General features: G+C 40.3%; 5 protein-coding genes and 1 pseudogene across 6 annotated transcripts in view; 3 read left to right on the forward strand and 3 right to left on the reverse strand.

Annotated features, from left to right (window-relative positions):
- The window catches only part of LOC145706788 (uncharacterized), a 50,042-nt gene that overhangs the window by 28,847 nt on the left and 1,157 nt on the right, over positions 1-20,038 (reverse strand). The gene's annotated exons all lie outside the window — the stretch shown is intronic.
- On the forward strand, positions 51-8,025 carry LOC145706812 (UDP-glucuronosyltransferase 2A1-like). The gene is made up of 8 exons (XM_081784258.1): positions 51-156; positions 3,900-4,060; positions 4,540-4,802; positions 4,905-5,306; positions 5,589-5,938; positions 6,082-6,247; positions 6,292-6,561; positions 6,605-8,025. Exons 2-8 carry the CDS (start codon positions 3,962-3,964, stop codon positions 6,624-6,626), a joined length of 1,572 nt encoding a protein of 523 aa, XP_081640384.1. The 5' UTR covers positions 51-156; positions 3,900-3,961; the 3' UTR covers positions 6,627-8,025.
- On the reverse strand, positions 8,236-13,458 carry LOC145706909 (chitin synthase chs-2-like). The gene is made up of 10 exons (XM_081784367.1): positions 13,241-13,458; positions 13,053-13,144; positions 12,551-12,984; positions 12,412-12,513; positions 9,464-11,157; positions 9,198-9,421; positions 8,939-9,153; positions 8,820-8,896; positions 8,652-8,777; positions 8,236-8,612 (listed from the first exon to the last, which is right to left on the reverse strand). The coding sequence occupies exons 1-10, from the start codon at positions 13,444-13,446 to the stop codon at positions 8,291-8,293; spliced, it is 3,492 nt and encodes a 1,163-aa protein (XP_081640493.1). The 5' UTR covers positions 13,447-13,458; the 3' UTR covers positions 8,236-8,290.
- LOC145706793 (uncharacterized) lies at positions 18,086-20,033 on the reverse strand. Its single transcript, XM_081784238.1, has 6 exons — positions 19,192-20,033; positions 19,101-19,152; positions 18,704-19,055; positions 18,589-18,664; positions 18,433-18,550; positions 18,086-18,395 (listed from the first exon to the last, which is right to left on the reverse strand). The coding sequence occupies exons 1-6, from the start codon at positions 19,488-19,490 to the stop codon at positions 18,279-18,281; spliced, it is 1,014 nt and encodes a 337-aa protein (XP_081640364.1). The 5' UTR covers positions 19,491-20,033; the 3' UTR covers positions 18,086-18,278.
- Positions 19,018-20,038, forward strand: part of LOC145706789 (uncharacterized) — a 33,447-nt gene continuing 32,426 nt past the window's right edge. Inside the window, exon 1 of the mRNA XM_081784234.1 lies at positions 19,018-19,030. The gene's annotated coding sequence lies outside the window, so the exon portion shown is untranslated. The remainder of the gene's footprint in view (positions 19,031-20,038) is intronic.
- On the forward strand, positions 19,723-19,841 carry LOC145710683 (5S ribosomal RNA; annotated as a pseudogene).

Here is a 20,038-nt window from a genome sequence, read left to right on the forward strand (position 1 = left end):
GCTAGCCTAAACAGTACACGCACTTCCGCTTCGATTGCGCTGGAGCGAAAATAACAAAAGACTTCCCTTTCAGACATTTTAAACCTCAGAGTTATGTGCACAATCGTAAATCCCAGCGTTCAAACCGGCTGACGAATATCGCTTGATAAACTACAGGTAAGAAGCAACCATTCTCATAGACAATGAGGTTAATTTTTATTGAGGAACCTCGTTTTTCTTGTAGATGAATTGGCCATGTTGAGTAATGAGAAAGTCATTTACTAAAATAAGACGTCACCTGCTATTTGATCTTCATAAAGTCTAAAAAGTCGTTCTTTGTTTAGCTTGATGAGTATTCTAGAGGAGCACTGTAGTCATTTAGAAATAAGTTACTTATTGCTTGGCCGCGCTTGGCTTCGTCATAGAGTCGATACCAACGCGTGAATTCAAAAGAGAAAAAACGACCGATTTTTTACTTTTTTTCTAAAAGTAAACTTTGACCTGCTGTAAGTATGCATTTTATTTATGAAAACTGCCTTGTGTACGGCGCTAGATATATTTATGCCGGAAATACCGATATTAGAAAAAACAGAACACATAAATGGGAGAGCGAATAATCGAGGAGGTACTAGGCGGCTTGGAATAATTCTAAGTCAAAGCTGTACAATCTAGTCACCGTATGGATAAATGCGTTTGCGGTTAAGGCGAATCGATAATATAGTCTTTTATCACGTGGCAATTGCACGGGTGGACAGTCTTCTGAATTCCCCTTTGAGACCTATAATTAAGTGGTATTAGATTTGACTAACGCGAGGCCTGAACACATTTAAACATCCCTTGCAGAGAAATGAAATCAAGGAAGATAACCTTCCAAGCTTGTCTAGGCTTATTTGGATAACTCCTCGTTGCTTCACGCAGAATTATTTAGTTCTTAAAGAATTCTGAATTCACCTGCAATCTACAGCGCGGAATAAATTTGCTCTAAGGAGCAGTTTAATCCTGCACTCTTCCGCGCAAAAGTTAACTCGGCAAATGAACTTATAAACTCTCTTGTAAGGAAAACCCAGCCAAACAGAGCTTAAGTTTTTACGAGCGCCAGGACATGCTTTGATGCGTGAATAAGTTTCGTTAGATTATTCACTCCTGATCTACCAATCTGCTTTTTGCGTTATTCTATGATTCAACTGTCTTTTGCTGGAACTTGTTTGAGATACAATTTCGTAAATCCTAATCAGAGACTACGCTAATGTTTTCGATTCCTACGATAGCGAAAGAGTGTTTTATCTCGTGGAAAGTATTTCTGAAAACTGATAGCAATCAATGATGAGTAACTGGTTAACTTTTGATAATCATATCAGATTTACCAGCTCGTTTTTTGCCAAACGAATGACGCAAAATGCAAGCCTACTTCATAGCATTCTGAAACTGTTTTGATGAATATGGCCACTTGACAGCAATCTAATAGGAAATAAGCATTCGTTGCCCGCTCTTTATTGGAGATCTGATTGCATTACAGATAATGAAATTTATGTTCCGATAAGTGCGGCTTTTATTATTGGTAGGTCGCCAAGTAACGCGCGGTGCGCTTCAAATAGGGGTCAAACGTGGATGACGATTTCCAGTGTAAAACAATAGTGAGATCTATTTTTCCAGTAGGAAATTCAAACAATTGGAATTTGGTTTTTTCGGAGGCGCTCGTTTCGCTTGAAGCGCGAGAAACAGAAAAGAGAACGAGAAAAAGCAAAAAGAGAGGGAGAGAAAGAAGGCGATGTGCCCAACGCCCCGCTAGACGGACAAGCTCGGACTAATTGAATTTTTCCTATTGATCCGCCATCTTAACACTCTGGGCGGTTTTCGTCTCCCTCACTGACGAAAGCTTAGAGACAACAAGAATTCTAGAATTGAAGGACTTGGACTTGTTTTCAAGGCTGAGAAATTCTCAGTTTATCAACCCCGCGCGAAAAGGTATTCATCCCTCTTTCTACCAACCTATCGCCCAGTCATTCATTGCATCTCCGAGCGGACTCACTCATTCATGCGCAGAGTAATCCACTATCAATGTATTATAATTAAGTCGCTTCTCACGACTTATCTTTGTCATATAAAGAAATTGATAAATCCATTTGTTCTGGTTTTATTTTCTTGTAGACGCGGAATTTTAAAAGACGCACTCTAATGCGATTATGTAAATTCTTTTGCATGTCTTCACCCTGGTGGAAATCAGTGCGCGATCGTTGCAGAATTTTTTCTGCGGCATGGTCAAATTCAAGTTTGCTCCTAATGAGTTCATTTCTCCGTGTGCTCCCGAGTCCCGCGTAGATTTGACAAAAGGGGAGGACAAAGGTCTTCAACCTTTTGTTGGGGCCCTTAATCTACTCCGTGCTCGCGTCCTGTCTCATGAAGTACTCGCATAAGATGAACAATCTAATTTTCGCGCTTTTGATTTACGGCAATGAGAAAATTAGGAGAAATCTCGCTATGTGAAATCAAGGAAGAGAAGTGTCGTTTTGGAATGGCGTGACCTACTTTAGTACGCGATTACTTAATTGAAGATTTAGCCGCCCCACGAGTGTTATAAATATACGTGCGAATATTTACAGTGAGCGCACTCAATCGATGCATTTCTGTTCGAGCACGTCATTTTTATCACGACGAGTTAGACCCGGCCTTGTCGATGTCCGTCAGTTTGCAAATGAATGGGATGAATAATTTACATTCACTTATTCTCTATATACCATTTTTTATTAAATGCTCAATTTTCGTTCAATTGACATTTTTCGTTTTGTTCGTTAATTCGTCTTCTGTGGTGACCAACGAACGTGACAAATTTCAAGTGCTTCTGCTTCTCCCAGCCCCTCGTTAAGTGGTGAGAGATTGGAGAACAAAAAACTTGAAAGAAAAAGAGAAATTTTCAATTTCGTCAAGAGTTGTCGCATTCTTACTTTCTACTTTTCGTTTTCCTTCAAGATCGGAAACGAAATTGTATTTCTTTCTTTTCTAAATTAACCCTCTGACTTTATAGAGATTAATTATTTCGCGCCATAAAATCTTGTTACAAGTAACAGTCTTACCTCCTCATGACGAAATAATGACTTCATTCGTTTGAATCAGCTGGCGATTCTTAGGGGTCTTATAAGTCATTACTCTTGTTCGAGCATTAAATTTAGTCCCTAACGTTTTAATTGCGTTATGGAACCTAGCAAATGTTTATGTCAAGTGATAAAAAGAAAACCGCTCGTAAAAGTCTATCGTTGAACGTTAATGAGTAATTTATTTCCAAAAAGTTCATGATGTCCACCTCTCTTGAATTTGAGATTCTCGTAAAGGAGTTACATAAATCCCGATTCCAAAAAGAGGAAATGCTGAACAAAAGCAGAGGCAAATATAGATTCTTTTTTATGTCCGCCACGCTGTAAATGACAAGGCTCGGAAATGACGCCTTTCGGATAGAGCATGACTTAAATTTTCTTAGTCCCTCCTCACTAAAGTTTACAAAGAGATATTCGTCCGTGTTACATTCATTAATTGAAGCATAGCGAGCCTTTACGGCGCATACCGCTATAGCTCGTTAAATTACTTTTCTTAGAGTTTGAATATTTTCGGCGCTATTGCCTTCAGAGAAATAATAAGGTCTCGTAACAAAAAAATACCATAGTGCGGCTAAGGAAATAATAAGGAACTTTAAATGCATCATTAATGCGTGTTCTGTTAAAAGACGTGTGTCCCGAGAGATCCCGATGAATTTAGGAGAGAAAGATAGAAAACCGCAGAGAGAGCGCGAGAGAAAATAAGAGTCCGAGCTCCTCTTTTTCCCCGAAATCGGCTTTAAAAGCTGAATCATTTTCTCACTTTTTCAAAAAAGCAAATTTGAATTAGAGAAAAACAAAACAAAAATAAAATTTTCACACTTTCCTGTTAAGAGCTGGTTTCTTTTTGGTCGATCGAAATTGGGTGACAAGTTTCGTCGACAAGAACGACGACAATGAAGCTTTCCTTGCTCCTCGCCCTCGTCGCGGTCGGTGCTGATGCCTCCAAAATCTTAGTTTGGCCAGCAGAATGGAGCCACTGGATCAATATGAAGGTAACAGACCCCTCACACGCACTAATATTTGATTTGATTACTGGGTACATCCATTTCAATCTGCGCGTTTAAATAACGTTTAAACTTTATTGTCCGTGAAAGAAGCGTTATTATGCAACCTGCGCCACAGTTTACATTTAAAGCCCGCCCAATTACACCTCTTTTTAATTTATGGTGACTTTTAGCAAATTGAAATGAAATTAATTTTCAGTAGACAAGATGTCTACAGGGAGCCACAAGTTAAACCCGCATTTTTATCGTAGTGTTACAAAATATCGCAATTTATAATAAAATATATACATTGTAATCTTATCACAGTGTGGGGCTGCGGTATTTTTCAGATATTTTCAGTCTTTTAGACAACAACTCGACTCATGAGTTAGTTAAAATTCATGTTAAACTTTGAGGTGCGATTAATATATAAGTGCACGTAGTACTCGATCTCTCACATATTTTCGGACATTCAAGGTTTATTTCAGATTATAATAAAAGAGCTGATCAGCCGCGATCACGAAGTGGCGATCATGCGTTCCTCGGCATACACGGACTTTATCAAGATCGATATTCCAGAGGCGACCTATATCGACTTCTATGTGCCTTACGAAGAAGGCCACCATCTGCAGAGTATGGATAAGGTGCTCTCACAAGTCAAACTCGGCGATCCGGCAGAATCCTCTTTCTTCGGGAAAGCTTACGCGATGGTTAGTTTTGTTGCTGAACAGTTATCTATGAGGAAAGGGACGCAACTAATACGAATAATGATATCCTTAGGATTCTATTCTATAGGATGTAGACTGAAGGCTATATTCAATTGGCTTTTCTAAACAAAGTTATCCCTTCGAAGAATGAACCAATGTGAGCTGGTCATGAAAAACTCAACCCTTCTCAACTCGTTAAACGCTACTGACTTTGACTTGGTGTTAGCGGATCCGACGGTGATGTGCGGCGAACTCATCGCCACCAAGATGGGAGTGCCATTCGTTTACAATGTGCGCACACTGCCAGCCGAGCTGCACTTTTCGCTTTCGCAGACGCCGATGCCCCTTAGCTATGTGCCTATGATTAACACTGAGTTTTCGGACACGATGAATCTTTTCGAGCGAACGATGAATATGATCACCTACGTATACCAAACCATCGGCGTCCGAGCTGGATTATCCATGATGGACTCAATTGTTCACAAATACATCGACTCGAACCGAAGCTTTCTGGATATTGTCAGTCAAAGCTCTATGTGGCTCATCAGGTACGAATGGCCGCTGAATAAACTTCCCTGCTGTAATCTATTGCGCTTTGTCCCTTCTTCACTTCGCAAATTTGATTTGATCAACTTCCTACTAAGCCCCTATTGTACTTCGTGCTTGCTCACGCTTAATGCCCTTGCGCTTCTCAGAGCTTACTTGGCAACAGTATATTCTACATACGTGTGCCTAGGCAACAGCCAAAACAAGCGTACTTGACTCTGAGCAAGGTCATCTCATTTTCTACAAAGCATTTCAGTTGACGATAGATGCTAATTGGTGTTTAGAACAGACTTCGCCTTCGAATATCCTCGACCACTGATGCCAAACGTTAAATTCATTGGAGGCTTTCATTGCCAAGAAGCAGAGCCCCTCAAAGACCAGAGCCTTGTGGACTGGATCAACGAGGCAGACGATGGAATCATCGTTTTCTCCATGGGTTCTATGGTTCGCTCGATGCACAAATCCAAAGCGGAAGTAATCGCGGCCGCTCTTGCGAGGCTCCCGCAGCGGGTCATCTGGCGATATGACGGAGAGATGCCTGACTCGCTCGGAGCGAACACGAAGACCATGGATTGGATCCCCCAAAATGAACTCATGGGACACCCGAAGACCAAGCTATTCATTTCTCACGGAGGCAAGTAGCTGTTAAAGGCATTTATATGCTCCGTTCACATATAATAACGGATTTAAAGATCGGTCGTGTTATTTGATAAATCACACCGCGAGTGTAAATATCGAACGTCAAATAAATTTTTTTAGACTAATATCTGTTTGTAGGAACTAATGGGCTCTACCAAGCGATATACCATGGCGTGCCAGTAGTTGGTGTTCCTCTACTCGTAGATCAGTTTGACAACATGCTTCGAGTGACCGAGCGCGGCGCAGGCGTCACCCTAGACATCACTTCTCTCACCTCCGACGATCTTTACGAGGCTGTCACAAGGTACCCCCGTTTCAATTTTATCCCACTTAGAGAACTCTTCCTAGGGTTATCGAAGACTACTCCTTCACTGAGAACGCGCGGTCGATGAGCCGCATCCATCGGGACAAGGCGATGACGCCGCTCGAAGCCGCAGTTTTCTGGATCGAGTACACGATAAGAACCAAAGGCGCGTTTCACTTGCGTCCAGCTGCGCACAACTTGTACTGGTACCAGTACTTGATGCTCGACTCGATAGCGTTAATATTTGCTGTCTTATACGTCCTCTATAGATTTCTTCCGACGACGTTACGGTTTATCTTTAGTAGTAGTTTAAGGTAAGCTCCATTTCAGTAAACATGAGAAAGACCAAACTTTTAGACTAAAACTGAAAACCGAGTAAACTGGAGATGCTTCAACATTATTCCTTGGTTATTCTTCAAGATGGAGTCCACTCACTGGACTCAAGCATCGGCCCTGTTATTTTATCAATCGGCCCAAAGATACTAAACATATTTATATATATTTTTAATTTTACGACTATTATTTTTCAATCTTTCTGACAGCGATACCCAGTAATTGCAAATTCTTCAAGGCCAGTAATTTTCCTTTCTAGCGTTTAGCTTCTTCGCTTACTTTCTTCCAACTCCCGGCAGCTATGATCTCTTTAGGTGAGAGGGAGCGCCATAAGACAATTATCTTAGACATAAATCCAATAACATAAGTTCACGCTTGTATAAGGAGTTAAGAATCGCCTCTCGCAAAAAAAAAACTTCCATTTCATCGAAGAAGGCATTCTTAAGTCAATGTGTTAACGACGTTCTTAGTTCCAACATTCCACCTATCTCTGACGTAGTTTTGATTGAATAAACCTGCAAGTTCAACTTTTTTCTAATCCTTTCTCTCCTTCTCTCTGTCTTGTACACTTTCCTTCTCTTCCAAGTTTGCGAACAAGCTCTCATTCCTTCAAAACTATCAAAGTGCAGATAGTCTTACGCCGTAAAAGTTCCCCGTAGGAACTAGTACAAGATCAAATTCTTCTCTAGGCAGCGATCTCAGACAGTTTCTACTTTAAAATGTTTAAAGAAAGTATTATTAAATAATATTATCTATCTTCTTCAAAGGAATATCTTATTGACCTTTTTTCTTCTCTGTTTCTTTTGCCCATGGTACATCACCCCTATATCATCAATCAAGTTCGTGTTCAACTAAATATCTGCTGGCTCTATTTAAAATTTCTTCACTTAGCAACTTCGCCTAGCTTCAAGTTAGTTCGGCAGATGCTATCAGTCTGAATTCGTACAGCAGCTTGCCACCATCTATAAGGAGCCTGGCTCAAGCGCTTTTCAGCACTGCAATAGTAATCATCGCACACCCTCGTTTATTTTATTTTTAATTGAAGCTAGGCTCAATCCCTCGTCACAAGGTGGCAGGACTACCTGTATAAAATATGAATATTTTCATAAAATTATTGCTCTCAAATTTTACTCTCTTCTCTCCATCATTCTCTACTAAGCCAAAACCATTTCTTACTTCTAAATTCAAGCTTTGTACAAAAACATGTTACTATTCAAGTATTCAAAAGTTGAGCCAGTCGGGCCACAGAATGACCGAAATCTTCAAGAGTGAAAAAGTCAGCCACTCGAACTGTATCTACGCCGGTCAGCGCGGGCCCAGCCTGTTGCCTTTACAATTTACAGGATGACGCCATTGAGTTTTTCTTAACTTTACTATCACTCAAGGGCTGATAAGTTGTACCTTTTAACATAATCAATACATGTACATCATTTTATTTAAAACAAGACTAGACTTTGCTTACATCTTTGTCTATCTTTATATATTACAGGTGCCAATCGGCAATAGAGAAAGGATCAAGCAAGGCATGATTAATGAGCCCGATCATTTATACATTTAGTTGATGATTTTCAATTCTAATACTTTCATCAAGAGTTCAATATGCAGTTTTTAGCTAATCATAGCAGAGTATCATAGTCGAGATTATAATTGCTAGATGTTTTAATATGGCAGAATGTACAGTATATACAGTTTATACAGTTTATTATACATTTAGCAGTCCACACTTGGGAAAGGACTTCTACTTCTTAGCTGCTGTATTCTTGGGTTTTTGGCATACAAGAGAGGAGGCTGAGTTTGTGGAATTTGTTGAGGCTCAGGTATAGTTGCTTGAGGAAAAGCGAAACCGACACCACGAGGAGTATTTGTTTCTGACCCGTTGCTTGCCTCTCCGGAATGTTGAGAGCCATAAGAACTATCGTCTGCATCTGACTCAGTTATATCTGTCAAATCGATCTTGTTCGTCGTTGTGTATGAAATTCTCATGTAGTTCTTGAGAAATTTCTTCTCCTGGCCGTTGCTGACAGTCGACGAGCTATTTATTGGGTTATTACGGTAACAATAAATCCATTACTTTTCACTCGAAGGACGAGCAGCTGGTTCAATAGGAGAGTGTTCTTTATTGATAAAGTCGCCTGCTTCGGAGAATACGTCGTCGTCTCCATAAGATGTCTGGACGGAAAGTGGACTCTTACCGTATCTTGAATAAAAAAATCACCTTGTTTTGTTCAATTCAACTCACATGTTAGCGCTTGATTTCTGTCTAATTTTCTGGAGCATTGGGCTGTTGAGTCTGCTTTGCTGAAACCTTGATTGTTCCTACAAACATTTTGTTAGACCAAGAAAGGAAATATCGATAACTTTTGACGCGGCGAAAAGAATACTGCCTTCCCCGTGGAAGATGCTAGATTTACGGCGTTCTTGCCGTCGCTCGATCATTTTTCGGATGTCGTCTTCTGTTGGTTGGATGATCTCCACCCGATCACCCTCGTCGTTATCATCGTCGTCATCGTCTGACGACACATTTTCAAACCTAATGGTTGACTTTCGTCTTTGTTTAGCGTGCATATTCCCGCCTAAATCAAAGTCATGTAATTGACCCACATTAACAACTTCAAACCCGCTCCTGGATCAGAATCAGGCCCTGGACCTTCGTCGTCTAAGAACGCCCTGTTGATTTCCTCCAGCTTTCTCTCTGATACCGTCTTGTCTATGTCTTCAATTTTTTCTCCTTCTGCTGTTAAACTGGCCTCCAATGCTGCCCGTTTTTTTCGTTCAATTTCTCTTCGTTGCATACTTATATCAACATCTGCTACGAAATGATAGTACGTTGACACACGATGCCTTAAAAAAGGATTACGGACAGACACACACAAAATATCTTACCAGAGCATGCAGATAAACTGCGCAATAATAAGAATGACGTAAAATGCCAAAAAGAAGAGAGAAAGAGGTTGTAACTTTATCTCAGCCCAGTCGTCATCCTTACCTCCATTATAATTTTCGATGTAATCTCTTGAAAAATTTCCATCGAAGAGAATACCAAATGAACCTTCTGACTCTACTTCATTATCGCACTTGGCAATATTCGGGACTTTAATCGGAATCTGTAGAAGCTCAGCGGAGTATTTCAGAACAATTGTTGAGATAACGACCCAGACAGTATTGATGAAAAGATAAAGACCATATTTTTCAGCTCGAAACTCATTGACATCCTTGACAAGTTGTTTCTCATTCTCCACGAGTTCTTCATATTTTTCTCCATTTGATTTAAGTCCGATGTATCCATCTGTGGGGTCAACCATATCCCTCCAGAAGATATATTCCGGGTTTGAAAGAACGTGTACTGTGCAGTTATCATTAATTGGCGATTTGTTAGAAACGACCCATCCCAAATAATCTTTTTCCGTCTTTATTCGTTTTGCTTTCTCAAGCTTCATCCTCTCCGATTCATTTACGAATTTGCCTTCGCGTTTGAAAGATTCAATCTCTCTGTTGTACAACCAGCCGTAAGAAAAACTCATCTTTGGATCCGAAGGCTGCTCAGGATTCATTTTCAATCTTTGACTTGTGTTGTTCTCGCAGTTTGTCATCAGTTTCGTCCATTGAGTGAACTCACTTTTCTTAAGCTCGTGCACAGTTTCTCCGCCGTAATAAGACTCCTTCATAATATTTTCTTGTAAGAATTGTTCATCAAACTCATCTTCGATCATGTACGCAAGTTCTTGAGTGTCAGGTGGAATTTCTTCGATGGAAATGCGATCCGGTGCATCGGGTATAAAGTCGTTGTCACAAACTTGTGACTGAAACTCACTTGTAACTACCTTTGGTTTATTGTCATCACTATGCGCGTAGAATTTAGTATTTTTTGCTGGAACAATTGTCGGACACAGATTACAATGACAGCCATATCCGTCTTTTTGAACCGGGTCGACTGGGTCCTCTTCCTTGATTTCAGCGCCCATTATTTTTTGAAAGAAACTCCTATTGTCACTAGCTGCTGCCTTTGATGGCGCCTGGCGTGTTCCCCAGGAGAAATCGTTCAGGTTGGCAATAGAGTAAATTTGAAGGAAGATAAAGCAAGAGGGAATAAAGAGAAAGTAAACTACCCCACAGAAGAGAGATTTCACATCAAAATGAAGCAATCCAGCGACAATATGTACAGCTGCTAAGCCAACAAAGAATAAAAACGAAGGGCTAAAAGGACAATTGACGCCTTCCATGATGATTCCAATCAAAACAATCAACATAAGGAAACTGAACATCAGGGAGAGCCAGCTTGCAAGCTTGATCTGTAAGTCTCCATTGCCACTCAAGTAGCAAGCGATGCAGAAAATTACTACCGGCGCCATAACGATGAGATAGCAGAAACCCTTGTCCAAGTTGTATCCTAACGCAATATAAAACGCTTCAGCCACCATCATCATTGTTGTGGAAACGCCAATTATAGAAAACATCAGCATAAAGAGATGGTAGAGCACATATGGAAGCGAGATATATGGATTATTTTTGCGAGCGTCAAATTGATTCAAGATTAGCTGCCAGACATTTGCCGTGGTTGAAGGACCCCATCGCCGCCTCTAAAATTTCAGACTTATCTACGAAGTATCACTAAAATGACTGCAAACAGTCTTAAGGATATAAGCTATGAATTTGAGCTTTCGTAGCGCCTAAATGCGACGTAGGATCATTTTCATTTCAAAAGCAATCCTACCTAAAAATGCACGCATAACTCAAATCTTGTACTTTAAAAAAATTTTCGAAGAAAATTTTCCCTTTAGAGCGATTTCAAATCTTACGATCTCGATTTCTCGAAAATTTTCCATTAAATCGCTAAAACTAAACCGTGTTTTTTATATCGATGATGTTAAGCTAGAAAATTGACGGGCTTTTATTTCAAAACTCTCTCGAATTTTCATTCTAGCGTTTTCCTCTTTTTTGCTCGTGTTTTTCTTCTTTTTGTGCTTTTTCGCGTGCAACCAATCAAAGCGCTCCGCTCAACCGCGCCACTCTCACGGAAAAGAGGAGCCGAGAGTCCGAGTGCCCAGCGCGCCGCTTTTTACACTATTCACGCGCTGGGTAAGCCTCATGGAAATGGCTCTAAAATCGGTTTCGGTCGGAATTAGGGAAAACTGATCCGTCAATTTTATAGATAAGGGTTAAGAGAAGTTATTCATCGAAAAAACTCGACCGATTTAGTGGAAAAATTTCGAGGAATCGCGATCGTAAGATTTGAAAACGCTCTAAAAGAAAAATTTTCTATAAAAAATTTTTTAAAAATACCAGATTTGAGTTTTACGCGCATTTTTAGGTAGGATTACTTTTGAAGTGAAAATGATCCTACGTCCCATTTAGGCGCTACAAAAGTTCGAATTCATAGCTTATATCCTTAAGTAGGAACTTGCTCCGATAAGAATGCCGGCAGACAGTCTGAAGTAGGAACTAATGCGGAAATAATGCGAAAGTAAGTGTTTTCAAGAGTATGATAATGAACTACCATAGAGTTGAGCTCTAAGTGGAGAAAGCCTCCGGGTCCCCTTTCCCGTTTCCCGCGAAGATCACTCGCAGGGAAGTCTAGAAATTTTCCTTAGCGCGTGTTGGGCGCTTCAGAAGAATCTCGAAAATCATTTCTGCGAAAATGAAGGGATTCAGCCAATCATAGAATCGAGAAGGCGAACTCCAGGTTTTGGCGCAGATTTAGGCGCGCCCAGATCGAGCGTCTTACGGGGCCTAAGACGCTCAGATTCTCCTATCTCCACTTAGAGCTCAACTCCATGGTAGTAATGGTCAAGTACTCTGCCGTCTTAGTGTTTTTCTGAAGTAACCAGGGTTACCTGTTTGTAAAACGTTGGTAAATCTTCAGGAGCAAATGTGTTGCAATGCGCCGATGCTTCGAACTCAATTCTACCACCAGATGTAAGCATAAGCGTGCATAGCTTAAAATTTATTTAGTAGCCCTCAGAGAGGCCTTACCCATCGATCCTCGCCTTGGTCAAACTGCAACTTTTCCAGTGGTGTACTTGCCAAAGACTTGTACATTGCCATCACGTTCGGCCTCGCCAGATGACTGATTCTAACCAACGAAAAACAACCAGGCGAACACAGTACACAGCCTAGAACGTGCTCAGTCGTCTTTTGTAGCCAATGTCCAACTGCATATTCAAATCTTTGATACATTACTAGCCAGCTAGAACCCATCGGATGGATTTGACTACAGCAAGCTGCCACGTGATCGTTTCTTTTCAGTCGATTCAGGACTATTTCAAGAGCAGGAGGGTCAAAGTCCACGTCACCATCGAGCGCAAGAATGAAACACTTATCTTTTTCTAGCTTTTCATATGCGCCGGAGATTTCCATTTCATCAGTGGCATCAATTTTCCAGCCGATAAGGTAGTAGAGATACATAACTTTTTTAATGTTCAATTTTTAATATCCTCTAACTTTTAAGAGAAATTGAAATCGATTTGAACTCGACCTTGACTCCATCGTTTGCCTCGTTGTACCTTTTCCGCATCTTTGAGATGAACTACGAACTGTGTGCCCTCAATGTCGTACTCCAGTCTACCTCTACTCACGGGTAAACAAATGCGATTCCTACAGTTTTATTTTGACAGCTCTTTATTGTCGTCATAGTTTGATAAGGAGGTTTTGTTTACACGTGACCCGTAAGGAGTGAGAACAACCCTTCCACGCTGCAGAATAGTATCATTTGAGTCTCTATCTTTTTTCATCAGTCCAAAAAGAGACAATGCTTTTTCTAATTCGTCGAGAAATTGGCAAACCCATTTGTTCAGTACTTTTACTGTGTCCCTTTCGAATATGATATCATTGTCGTCAAACACATTGTCAAAGAAAATATGAACTTCCATGTTGAAATAATCATGCTTTTAGGAGGTTGAAAATTGTCGTGTGATTTTCATCTAACTACAGAATAGTCCTGTATTCTATTTGCTCAGATGAATGAGTTCTATAATTAGTATAGGTACTATAAAAATTAATCTCGAGCTCGACCTTGGCGTCTTCGTTGTCCTGCGCTCTCTGGGCCCTTTTCTCCTTTGCATTTCTATGTTTTATGAGTTTGATTACTGATCTCAACATTGTCGCCATTTCAAAGTCCTCTTCGTGCCATAACGTCGTGCAGACGTAAATCAGAGGCACCCGTTGACCGCTGCTCCACCGATAAGACTTGTCATAGGAAAAGCGTTTCATGTTGCTTTGGCCGAACTCGCCCGCATCCTGCGTCTTCCGCCTTCCAAGTGTGTCCACTTTGTCCTTAACTCCACCAAAAGTTTTTGACATTTTGAAATGATGAAATGGCTGTTTTCTTCGGCGTCTTTTAGGAGGATATTTTTCACTTCTTCCTCCACCTCAACCACTTTTCTATTCAACATCAACATGGTATTCGTGAAGAGAGGAGTGTAAGATGCAAAGTCGAATACTTTCCTCTCCAGTGGGTAAATCAGATAATCATCATCAAGGAGATGTGTCGTCAAGACGAAAAACTGAAAGATTCCAAAGAGAAAGGGTACAACCATTTCCCAGCTGTTTTCTCTATGTGCAAGGATACAAAAGGCAGAGATAAGGCCCACAAGATTAGGTAAATACGATCCGAGCATTTGGCTGTTGATTCGGACAGCAGTTTTCGAGAAGTAGCTCAACAAAGGAGTGGTGATTGCGATACGGAATATTGCCTCGTTCAGAGTCAGCTCACAACTAAGTTCACTGCATACGAGATTGCATTCATCCGTTTTCAATTCTTCGAAGGGCGAACTTCCGGCAGACACTATCACCCCAGCATAAATACCTAAAATCAGCTATTAAAACACCTATAAATTGGAAATACACGCAATTATCCGCACTTAGAGCTATTTGTCTACATTCGAGCAAACATGTTCCTGCGTAACTCTTGTTTACCAAGATCGCGACATGAAAAACTTACGTTTTCCGTATCAAGTAAAAAAATACCAAAGCAAACACTTGCGTTGATCCGCACTTACTCAAAAATAACGCGATGCGTATGGCCACTCCGGAGACTCCACACCATGCTGCGCCTTCTGTTTTTAAATTTTCCTGTATATTTGAATTTTTAGCATTGAACCTTTTTTGATTTCAATCATTTGCTCAAGTTATTTCTTTGAGAGCTTAATTATGTACTTGAATGATCTTTCCTGTGTCCCTTGCAATTGAAAGCGTCTTCGCGAACTGGTCGAAAGGCACAAACTGATGCATAGTTGCTCCAATATCTTATAGAAACTAGAACGAGACAGATAACGAGAACCATGGCAATGGCTGCACTGCTCGGTACATCAGAATTGGTTGGATGCGACTTGAGTGAAGATAGAAAGACTAAGCCAACAATAAAAGCAGCAACGCCGGCTAGCCTGATGACCAATGCTACGAAGTTGTATCCGGTGCGGTTGCGCACTTCAAACCAGCGTTCCAGCTGCCCAAAAATTGTCCACTTGCCCCGGTATTTCAAGTCGTTTGTCATCAAGGAGAATACAAGAGGGGTTGCAGTAACGTAAAGCGAGGAAACTACAAACGCAGTGCCGTCGAGAGAGCCACCAACGTAAAAGACCATAAGGCCGATGCCGATGGCACAAAAAGCTTCGCAGAGCAAAGTGTTGATCCATTGTCTCAAGTTGGGACGGACGTCTTTTTTGAAAAAGATAAAGTACAAGTAATAAATAGCAGCGTATAACTCAGGAATGAGTACCAGATAAAAAGCAAGGGTCATGTTGGAGCTGAGGAGGAGTCAGCCGATTGTAATGTCGGAGTTTGAGTAATTTAGTGGACAGTTGGCCCGCGTGCGTTCTCACGAATGCACACGGCTGTTCTTGAATGACAGCGCGGCAAACACTGAGTGCTCCTTTGAAAGAAGAACTCGCCTTTCTGCGCAACGTTGCTCTACATGTCAATCACAACTCGAGGAATTCGCTGACTCCGTTCCTGTAGCAGGGGGTACTCGGTCTGAGATGAGGTAAAAAATCGGCGAAAGCTGAGTAGTGCATAATATTGACGATAACAACGAGTACAAAGAGGATTAGAATAGTGAATATGCGGGAAAATATCTTGATGTAGTTTTCGGCCGTCGACTCCTTTACCTTCCCATAATCCGTCCAGTCGATCTTCTTCGCGCGATCCCATCGCCGCGGATTGTCGTTAGGAAGACTCTCATTGTTCATTTATCTCTTGACAGAGCGATATTGTCTTTATCGCCCTGGAAAGCTTATCTCAGAGACACTGATAATAAAAAGTTACAGTGATAATGCTTTGTTTATGCTCTTAAAGTTATAAATGCGTCCGGATGCTAGAGTCGTTGTCGAGAGGCGAGAACTGGCTCTTGATCGCCCTCGCCTCAGAGAAAAGATAGTGTGCCTAAACAGACTAATATTTATTAAACGACATCAAAGCAAGATGCATGCGCATGGAATGCGTCTCTTGTGACGAGCCGCTGTTCAGTAATTTTCTCAAGTACTGAGAAAATTCTTATTGCAGTGATCAAACATAACACGAGTAAATAATAAACGCTTTCTACACTTTTCTATTTATTTAATAATGATAGGATGATCATCAGGCAACAAGTATAATTTCGTCAACTCAACGGTGCTCATTTTGTTGCTCATTTTCGTGACGATGCAGCTCTCTCGCTGATTTTCACTTGTCTCACGGCAGTTCTTCAAATGCCATTTATGGAAGAGCCCTGGATCGTTAGCTCGCAAAAAGATGATCTTCGAAAAAATTATTCTAGGCTGATTAATTAATGAAATATTACCCTATTCTTCGCGCATTCAGTAGCGAACTCAGTGTCCTCGCCTCCCCAACCTTCCATCAGCTCATTGAAGCCATTTGTTTTCAGGAATGCGTCCTTTGTCATTGAAACCATTCCATATGAAAAATATCTCCAGAAGCCATTAGTTTGGGTTAGCTCATGATTCTTCGAATTATGTTCATACTGGCTTATTGTGAGATTAAGTTTAAAATGGCTAAATAATACTCAAATACAAACCTAAAGAATGTAGGATAAAAAGCAGTATTGTTGCCGGTAAAGAGTCGAATGCGTTCAAAAATGGTTTCGTTGAGATAGAGATCCACATCGCAGATGAAAAATAACTCCTTTTCGCTGTTGAGAGAGTCGATTCCTCTGTTGAGGCAATCGCTCCGCTTGAATTTACTGTTTGTGCACAGAACTGTCTTGATTCGTGCAGGATATAAATTCTTCTTTATGTTAGCTTGAAGATAGTTTTTGATGCCGGATATTTCTGATTCTAAGACCGCTTTTATCTTGGTTATTTTTTCTCTTCACTAATGAATGCATTCACAGGAAATTAATGTTTCTTCCTAAGTAATTTCTATAGGAGGTTCGCGCAAAGTTCTTCTCAGTGAGCATATAGAACCTCTTATAGGAATATAGGAAGTTAAACTAAGAAATACTAAGAAGTTATTTCTATAATCGATTTATCAACAAAGAAAAATATAAACCATTCCTAGAACAAGATAAAGATTCGTGTCTTTTTCTGCAAACTTCACAAAGTCGGCAAGAAATCTTCTAAGAGTGTGAACTCTTCCATAGAATGGAACAATGATAGTTACCGCCCGATTTGATAGGAGAGCAGCTTCGTGAATCTCAACCGCCTCGCTAACAAGTATTTTCCCCGAAAATTTCTTTGTTTAATTAATTACTCTCGAAAATTTTTCACTTACTTTGAAATGGATATTTTTAAGTCGATTATTGTCGTTGGAAATCCCGACGAGTCCTTCAGTGTTGTAGCCAAAGTATGCGAGTCCTTCTGTGTTGGGTATATCCTTGAAAGATTCGGCCAGGTGTCTCGGAATCTTCACAATCAGCGGACCGAGTATGCCGTTATAAATTTTTCCAGATCTGTGTCCCCATCCATCGATTCTTTGAAAAAGTATTTCGCTTAGATTCTCGAGCTTTTTTCTTGTACTCATTGATTTCTTCGGGCAAAGGTTGAAAGCTCACTATATGCGCGCGAAGATCCCGAATCTTCTTCTTGAGTTCTTTGTAAAAATCAACTTCATGGTCTTCTAAAGAAGTAGATCTGATGTCCTTGCTGTTCATGTTTCTCTCAAAATCAGCAAGAAGAAAATTTGCCTAGTGGAAATCATAAATGATTATTGAATCAATTTTATCCTACTCTCTTGCTAACTGCTTCTAGCGTCATCGAGCTTTCCACGTTGTTGGGCAGAAGTTGATTCACTTTCTGGTAAAAACCTCCAATAAAGTATCCAAAAACTGAGGACAACAAAAAATATAGCAAAGTCCAGTTAAATTTTGCCTTTATAAATACAGCTCGTTTCCATTGTCTTTTGCCAACGAAATAATTTTGTAAATCCACAGCGAAGTTGTTGTTATCTTCTGCCGGTGAAGGCTTCATTGACTTTCTTATGATTCTCTCTCAGAAAGAAAAGACTATTTTAAGAAACGCAGGACAATTTATATCGGTAGTCGAAATCTTAAAAACAAAATATTTTCGTTTATTTATGACAACATAGGAAAGAAAAGGTATATTTTCAACTCTTTGTCTGCGACGATTTCTAATTTTGAGTTTGGTGTGATAAGAAATTCCATTTTCTTCGAGATTGAGCGGCCATTTAAAGTTCCGCATCCTTTCCAGACAAGAGCAGCTTTTTTGGGTGAGGATAAGCGTCGACTTACATGAAGTAATTCATTCATGAACTAAGAATTATGAAAGTCACCGATTCCTTTAGGGCTACAGTCGTTTTCGTAATATAGATTTTTACCCTTCTTTATAAGCCACTCTTCGCCGTCAAACATGTCGTGGAATATTTTGGACTGAAAGATTAATAAAAGGAAAAGGGTCCAAAATCACCATTTCAAAACTTTCAGTGTGCTTGAAAACGCGTTTGTTTGTTTTCCAAATCGTTTCCGATTTCGGATCCACATTCATCTCCCAATCAATACAGCGGTCGACAAACTCTTCAACGTTCCTAATTCTTTTTTAATAATTTCTCAACGCTTCTCTTACTGAAGCCCACGAAGCTGATTGTCGTTTTTCATCGAGACTAATTGATCAGCATTGATTCTTTCGCCGAGTTTCCAGGCTTAATTGTTGATTAATGAGCATGGTTTTTGAAATTTACCCAAAAAGTTGAAATCGTCTTGGGGTCTCTGGATTTCTATAGTCAACACTGGTCCCGGAGCGTGCACGAATCCGGGCCTGACCATCCAGCATTCACCTTCTTTGACTTCGTATTCGTTCATAAGATTGTACAACGCGTCACTTTTCCCGAATTCGTTCATTGCTTCCAAAAGCATCTCCTTTGAAACTTCTTTCTTGAAGCCCATTCGCGTTATTGGCGAAGAATCTTTGGGAATAAATGGAAAGAACTGTGCTTCTGCTTTTCCGCAGGAAATTTGATTGTTCCGGTCTTTTGTGCAGCCAGCGTGGATATGTGCAGGAATAGGAGGTATCTCATTTGTTCCGAAACTTGTCTAATGTGATCATTTATAGAAACATTCTTGAACAATTTAAGATACCTGTGTTAATTTTCCTCCGATATCAAGAACTTTTATCAAAGGCCAAGAATCTCTTAGACGCGTTAAGTTTTCAAGAATATTTCAATTCTACCTGAAAGTTCCAAGTAATCGCTCTTCGCAAGCATTCACTGCATCGAGAAAGGAGAAATCATATCCTTGAACTTTTGTGAGCCCTTCGCCAGTCAATTTGACAGGATTTTGAGCTTCAACTAATGACAGAATCCACCGCTCTACTGGCCAATACCCTCTTTGATCTGGCTCTTCATCGCTCGAATTTTTACCAAGAAAATTGTTTCCATTGTAACTTCCTCTGTAAACAATGGTTTCTCTTCCGAATAAAATACCCCCTGTTAATTCGAGTTCTCTCTCTATTACTTCAGACAACATCATTTGTCTTATTCGAAATTATTTCTATGTCCTTCAATGGGCGTTGGCTATGCAAATAATCTTTTTTTCCATTTCTTAGATATTTTAAACTAAAGATAATAAATTCTACTGATATTACTTCTATGGTTAGAGCAGAAACATTCTGCCGTTAATTCTATGATCACTGGATTACAGTAATTTTTGAAGTCATCACTAAAAAAAATAATATAAATATTGTCTTTGTTGAAACACCATCGCTTAGCGTCATACCGCGTAGAATAAACCAGTTCTCGTCCGATCACTGAAGTCAAACTACGACGGGCGGGGTTAGTACTTACATGGGTGACCGGTTGGGAATACCTCGTGCGCTAAGCATTTTGATTTTTTGCAAGGAAATGGATCATCCTTTTGTCTCGGGCAAAATTTCCCAAAAGATTTTCGATGAATCGAACTAGCTACCATCGAAAATGATTGACATTATCTTTGTGAAACATTGAGAGTGGAGCTTGCGTTGCGGGCGGCGTGGCACTTGTAAAAAAGCGCCCTCTACCGCGCGATTTTCTGAAAAGAGG

This window comes from Oikopleura dioica, chromosome XSR, assembly GCF_907165135.1.
Source record: "Oikopleura dioica chromosome XSR, OKI2018_I68_1.0, whole genome shotgun sequence".
NCBI classification, from domain to species: domain Eukaryota; kingdom Metazoa; phylum Chordata; class Appendicularia; order Copelata; family Oikopleuridae; genus Oikopleura; species Oikopleura dioica.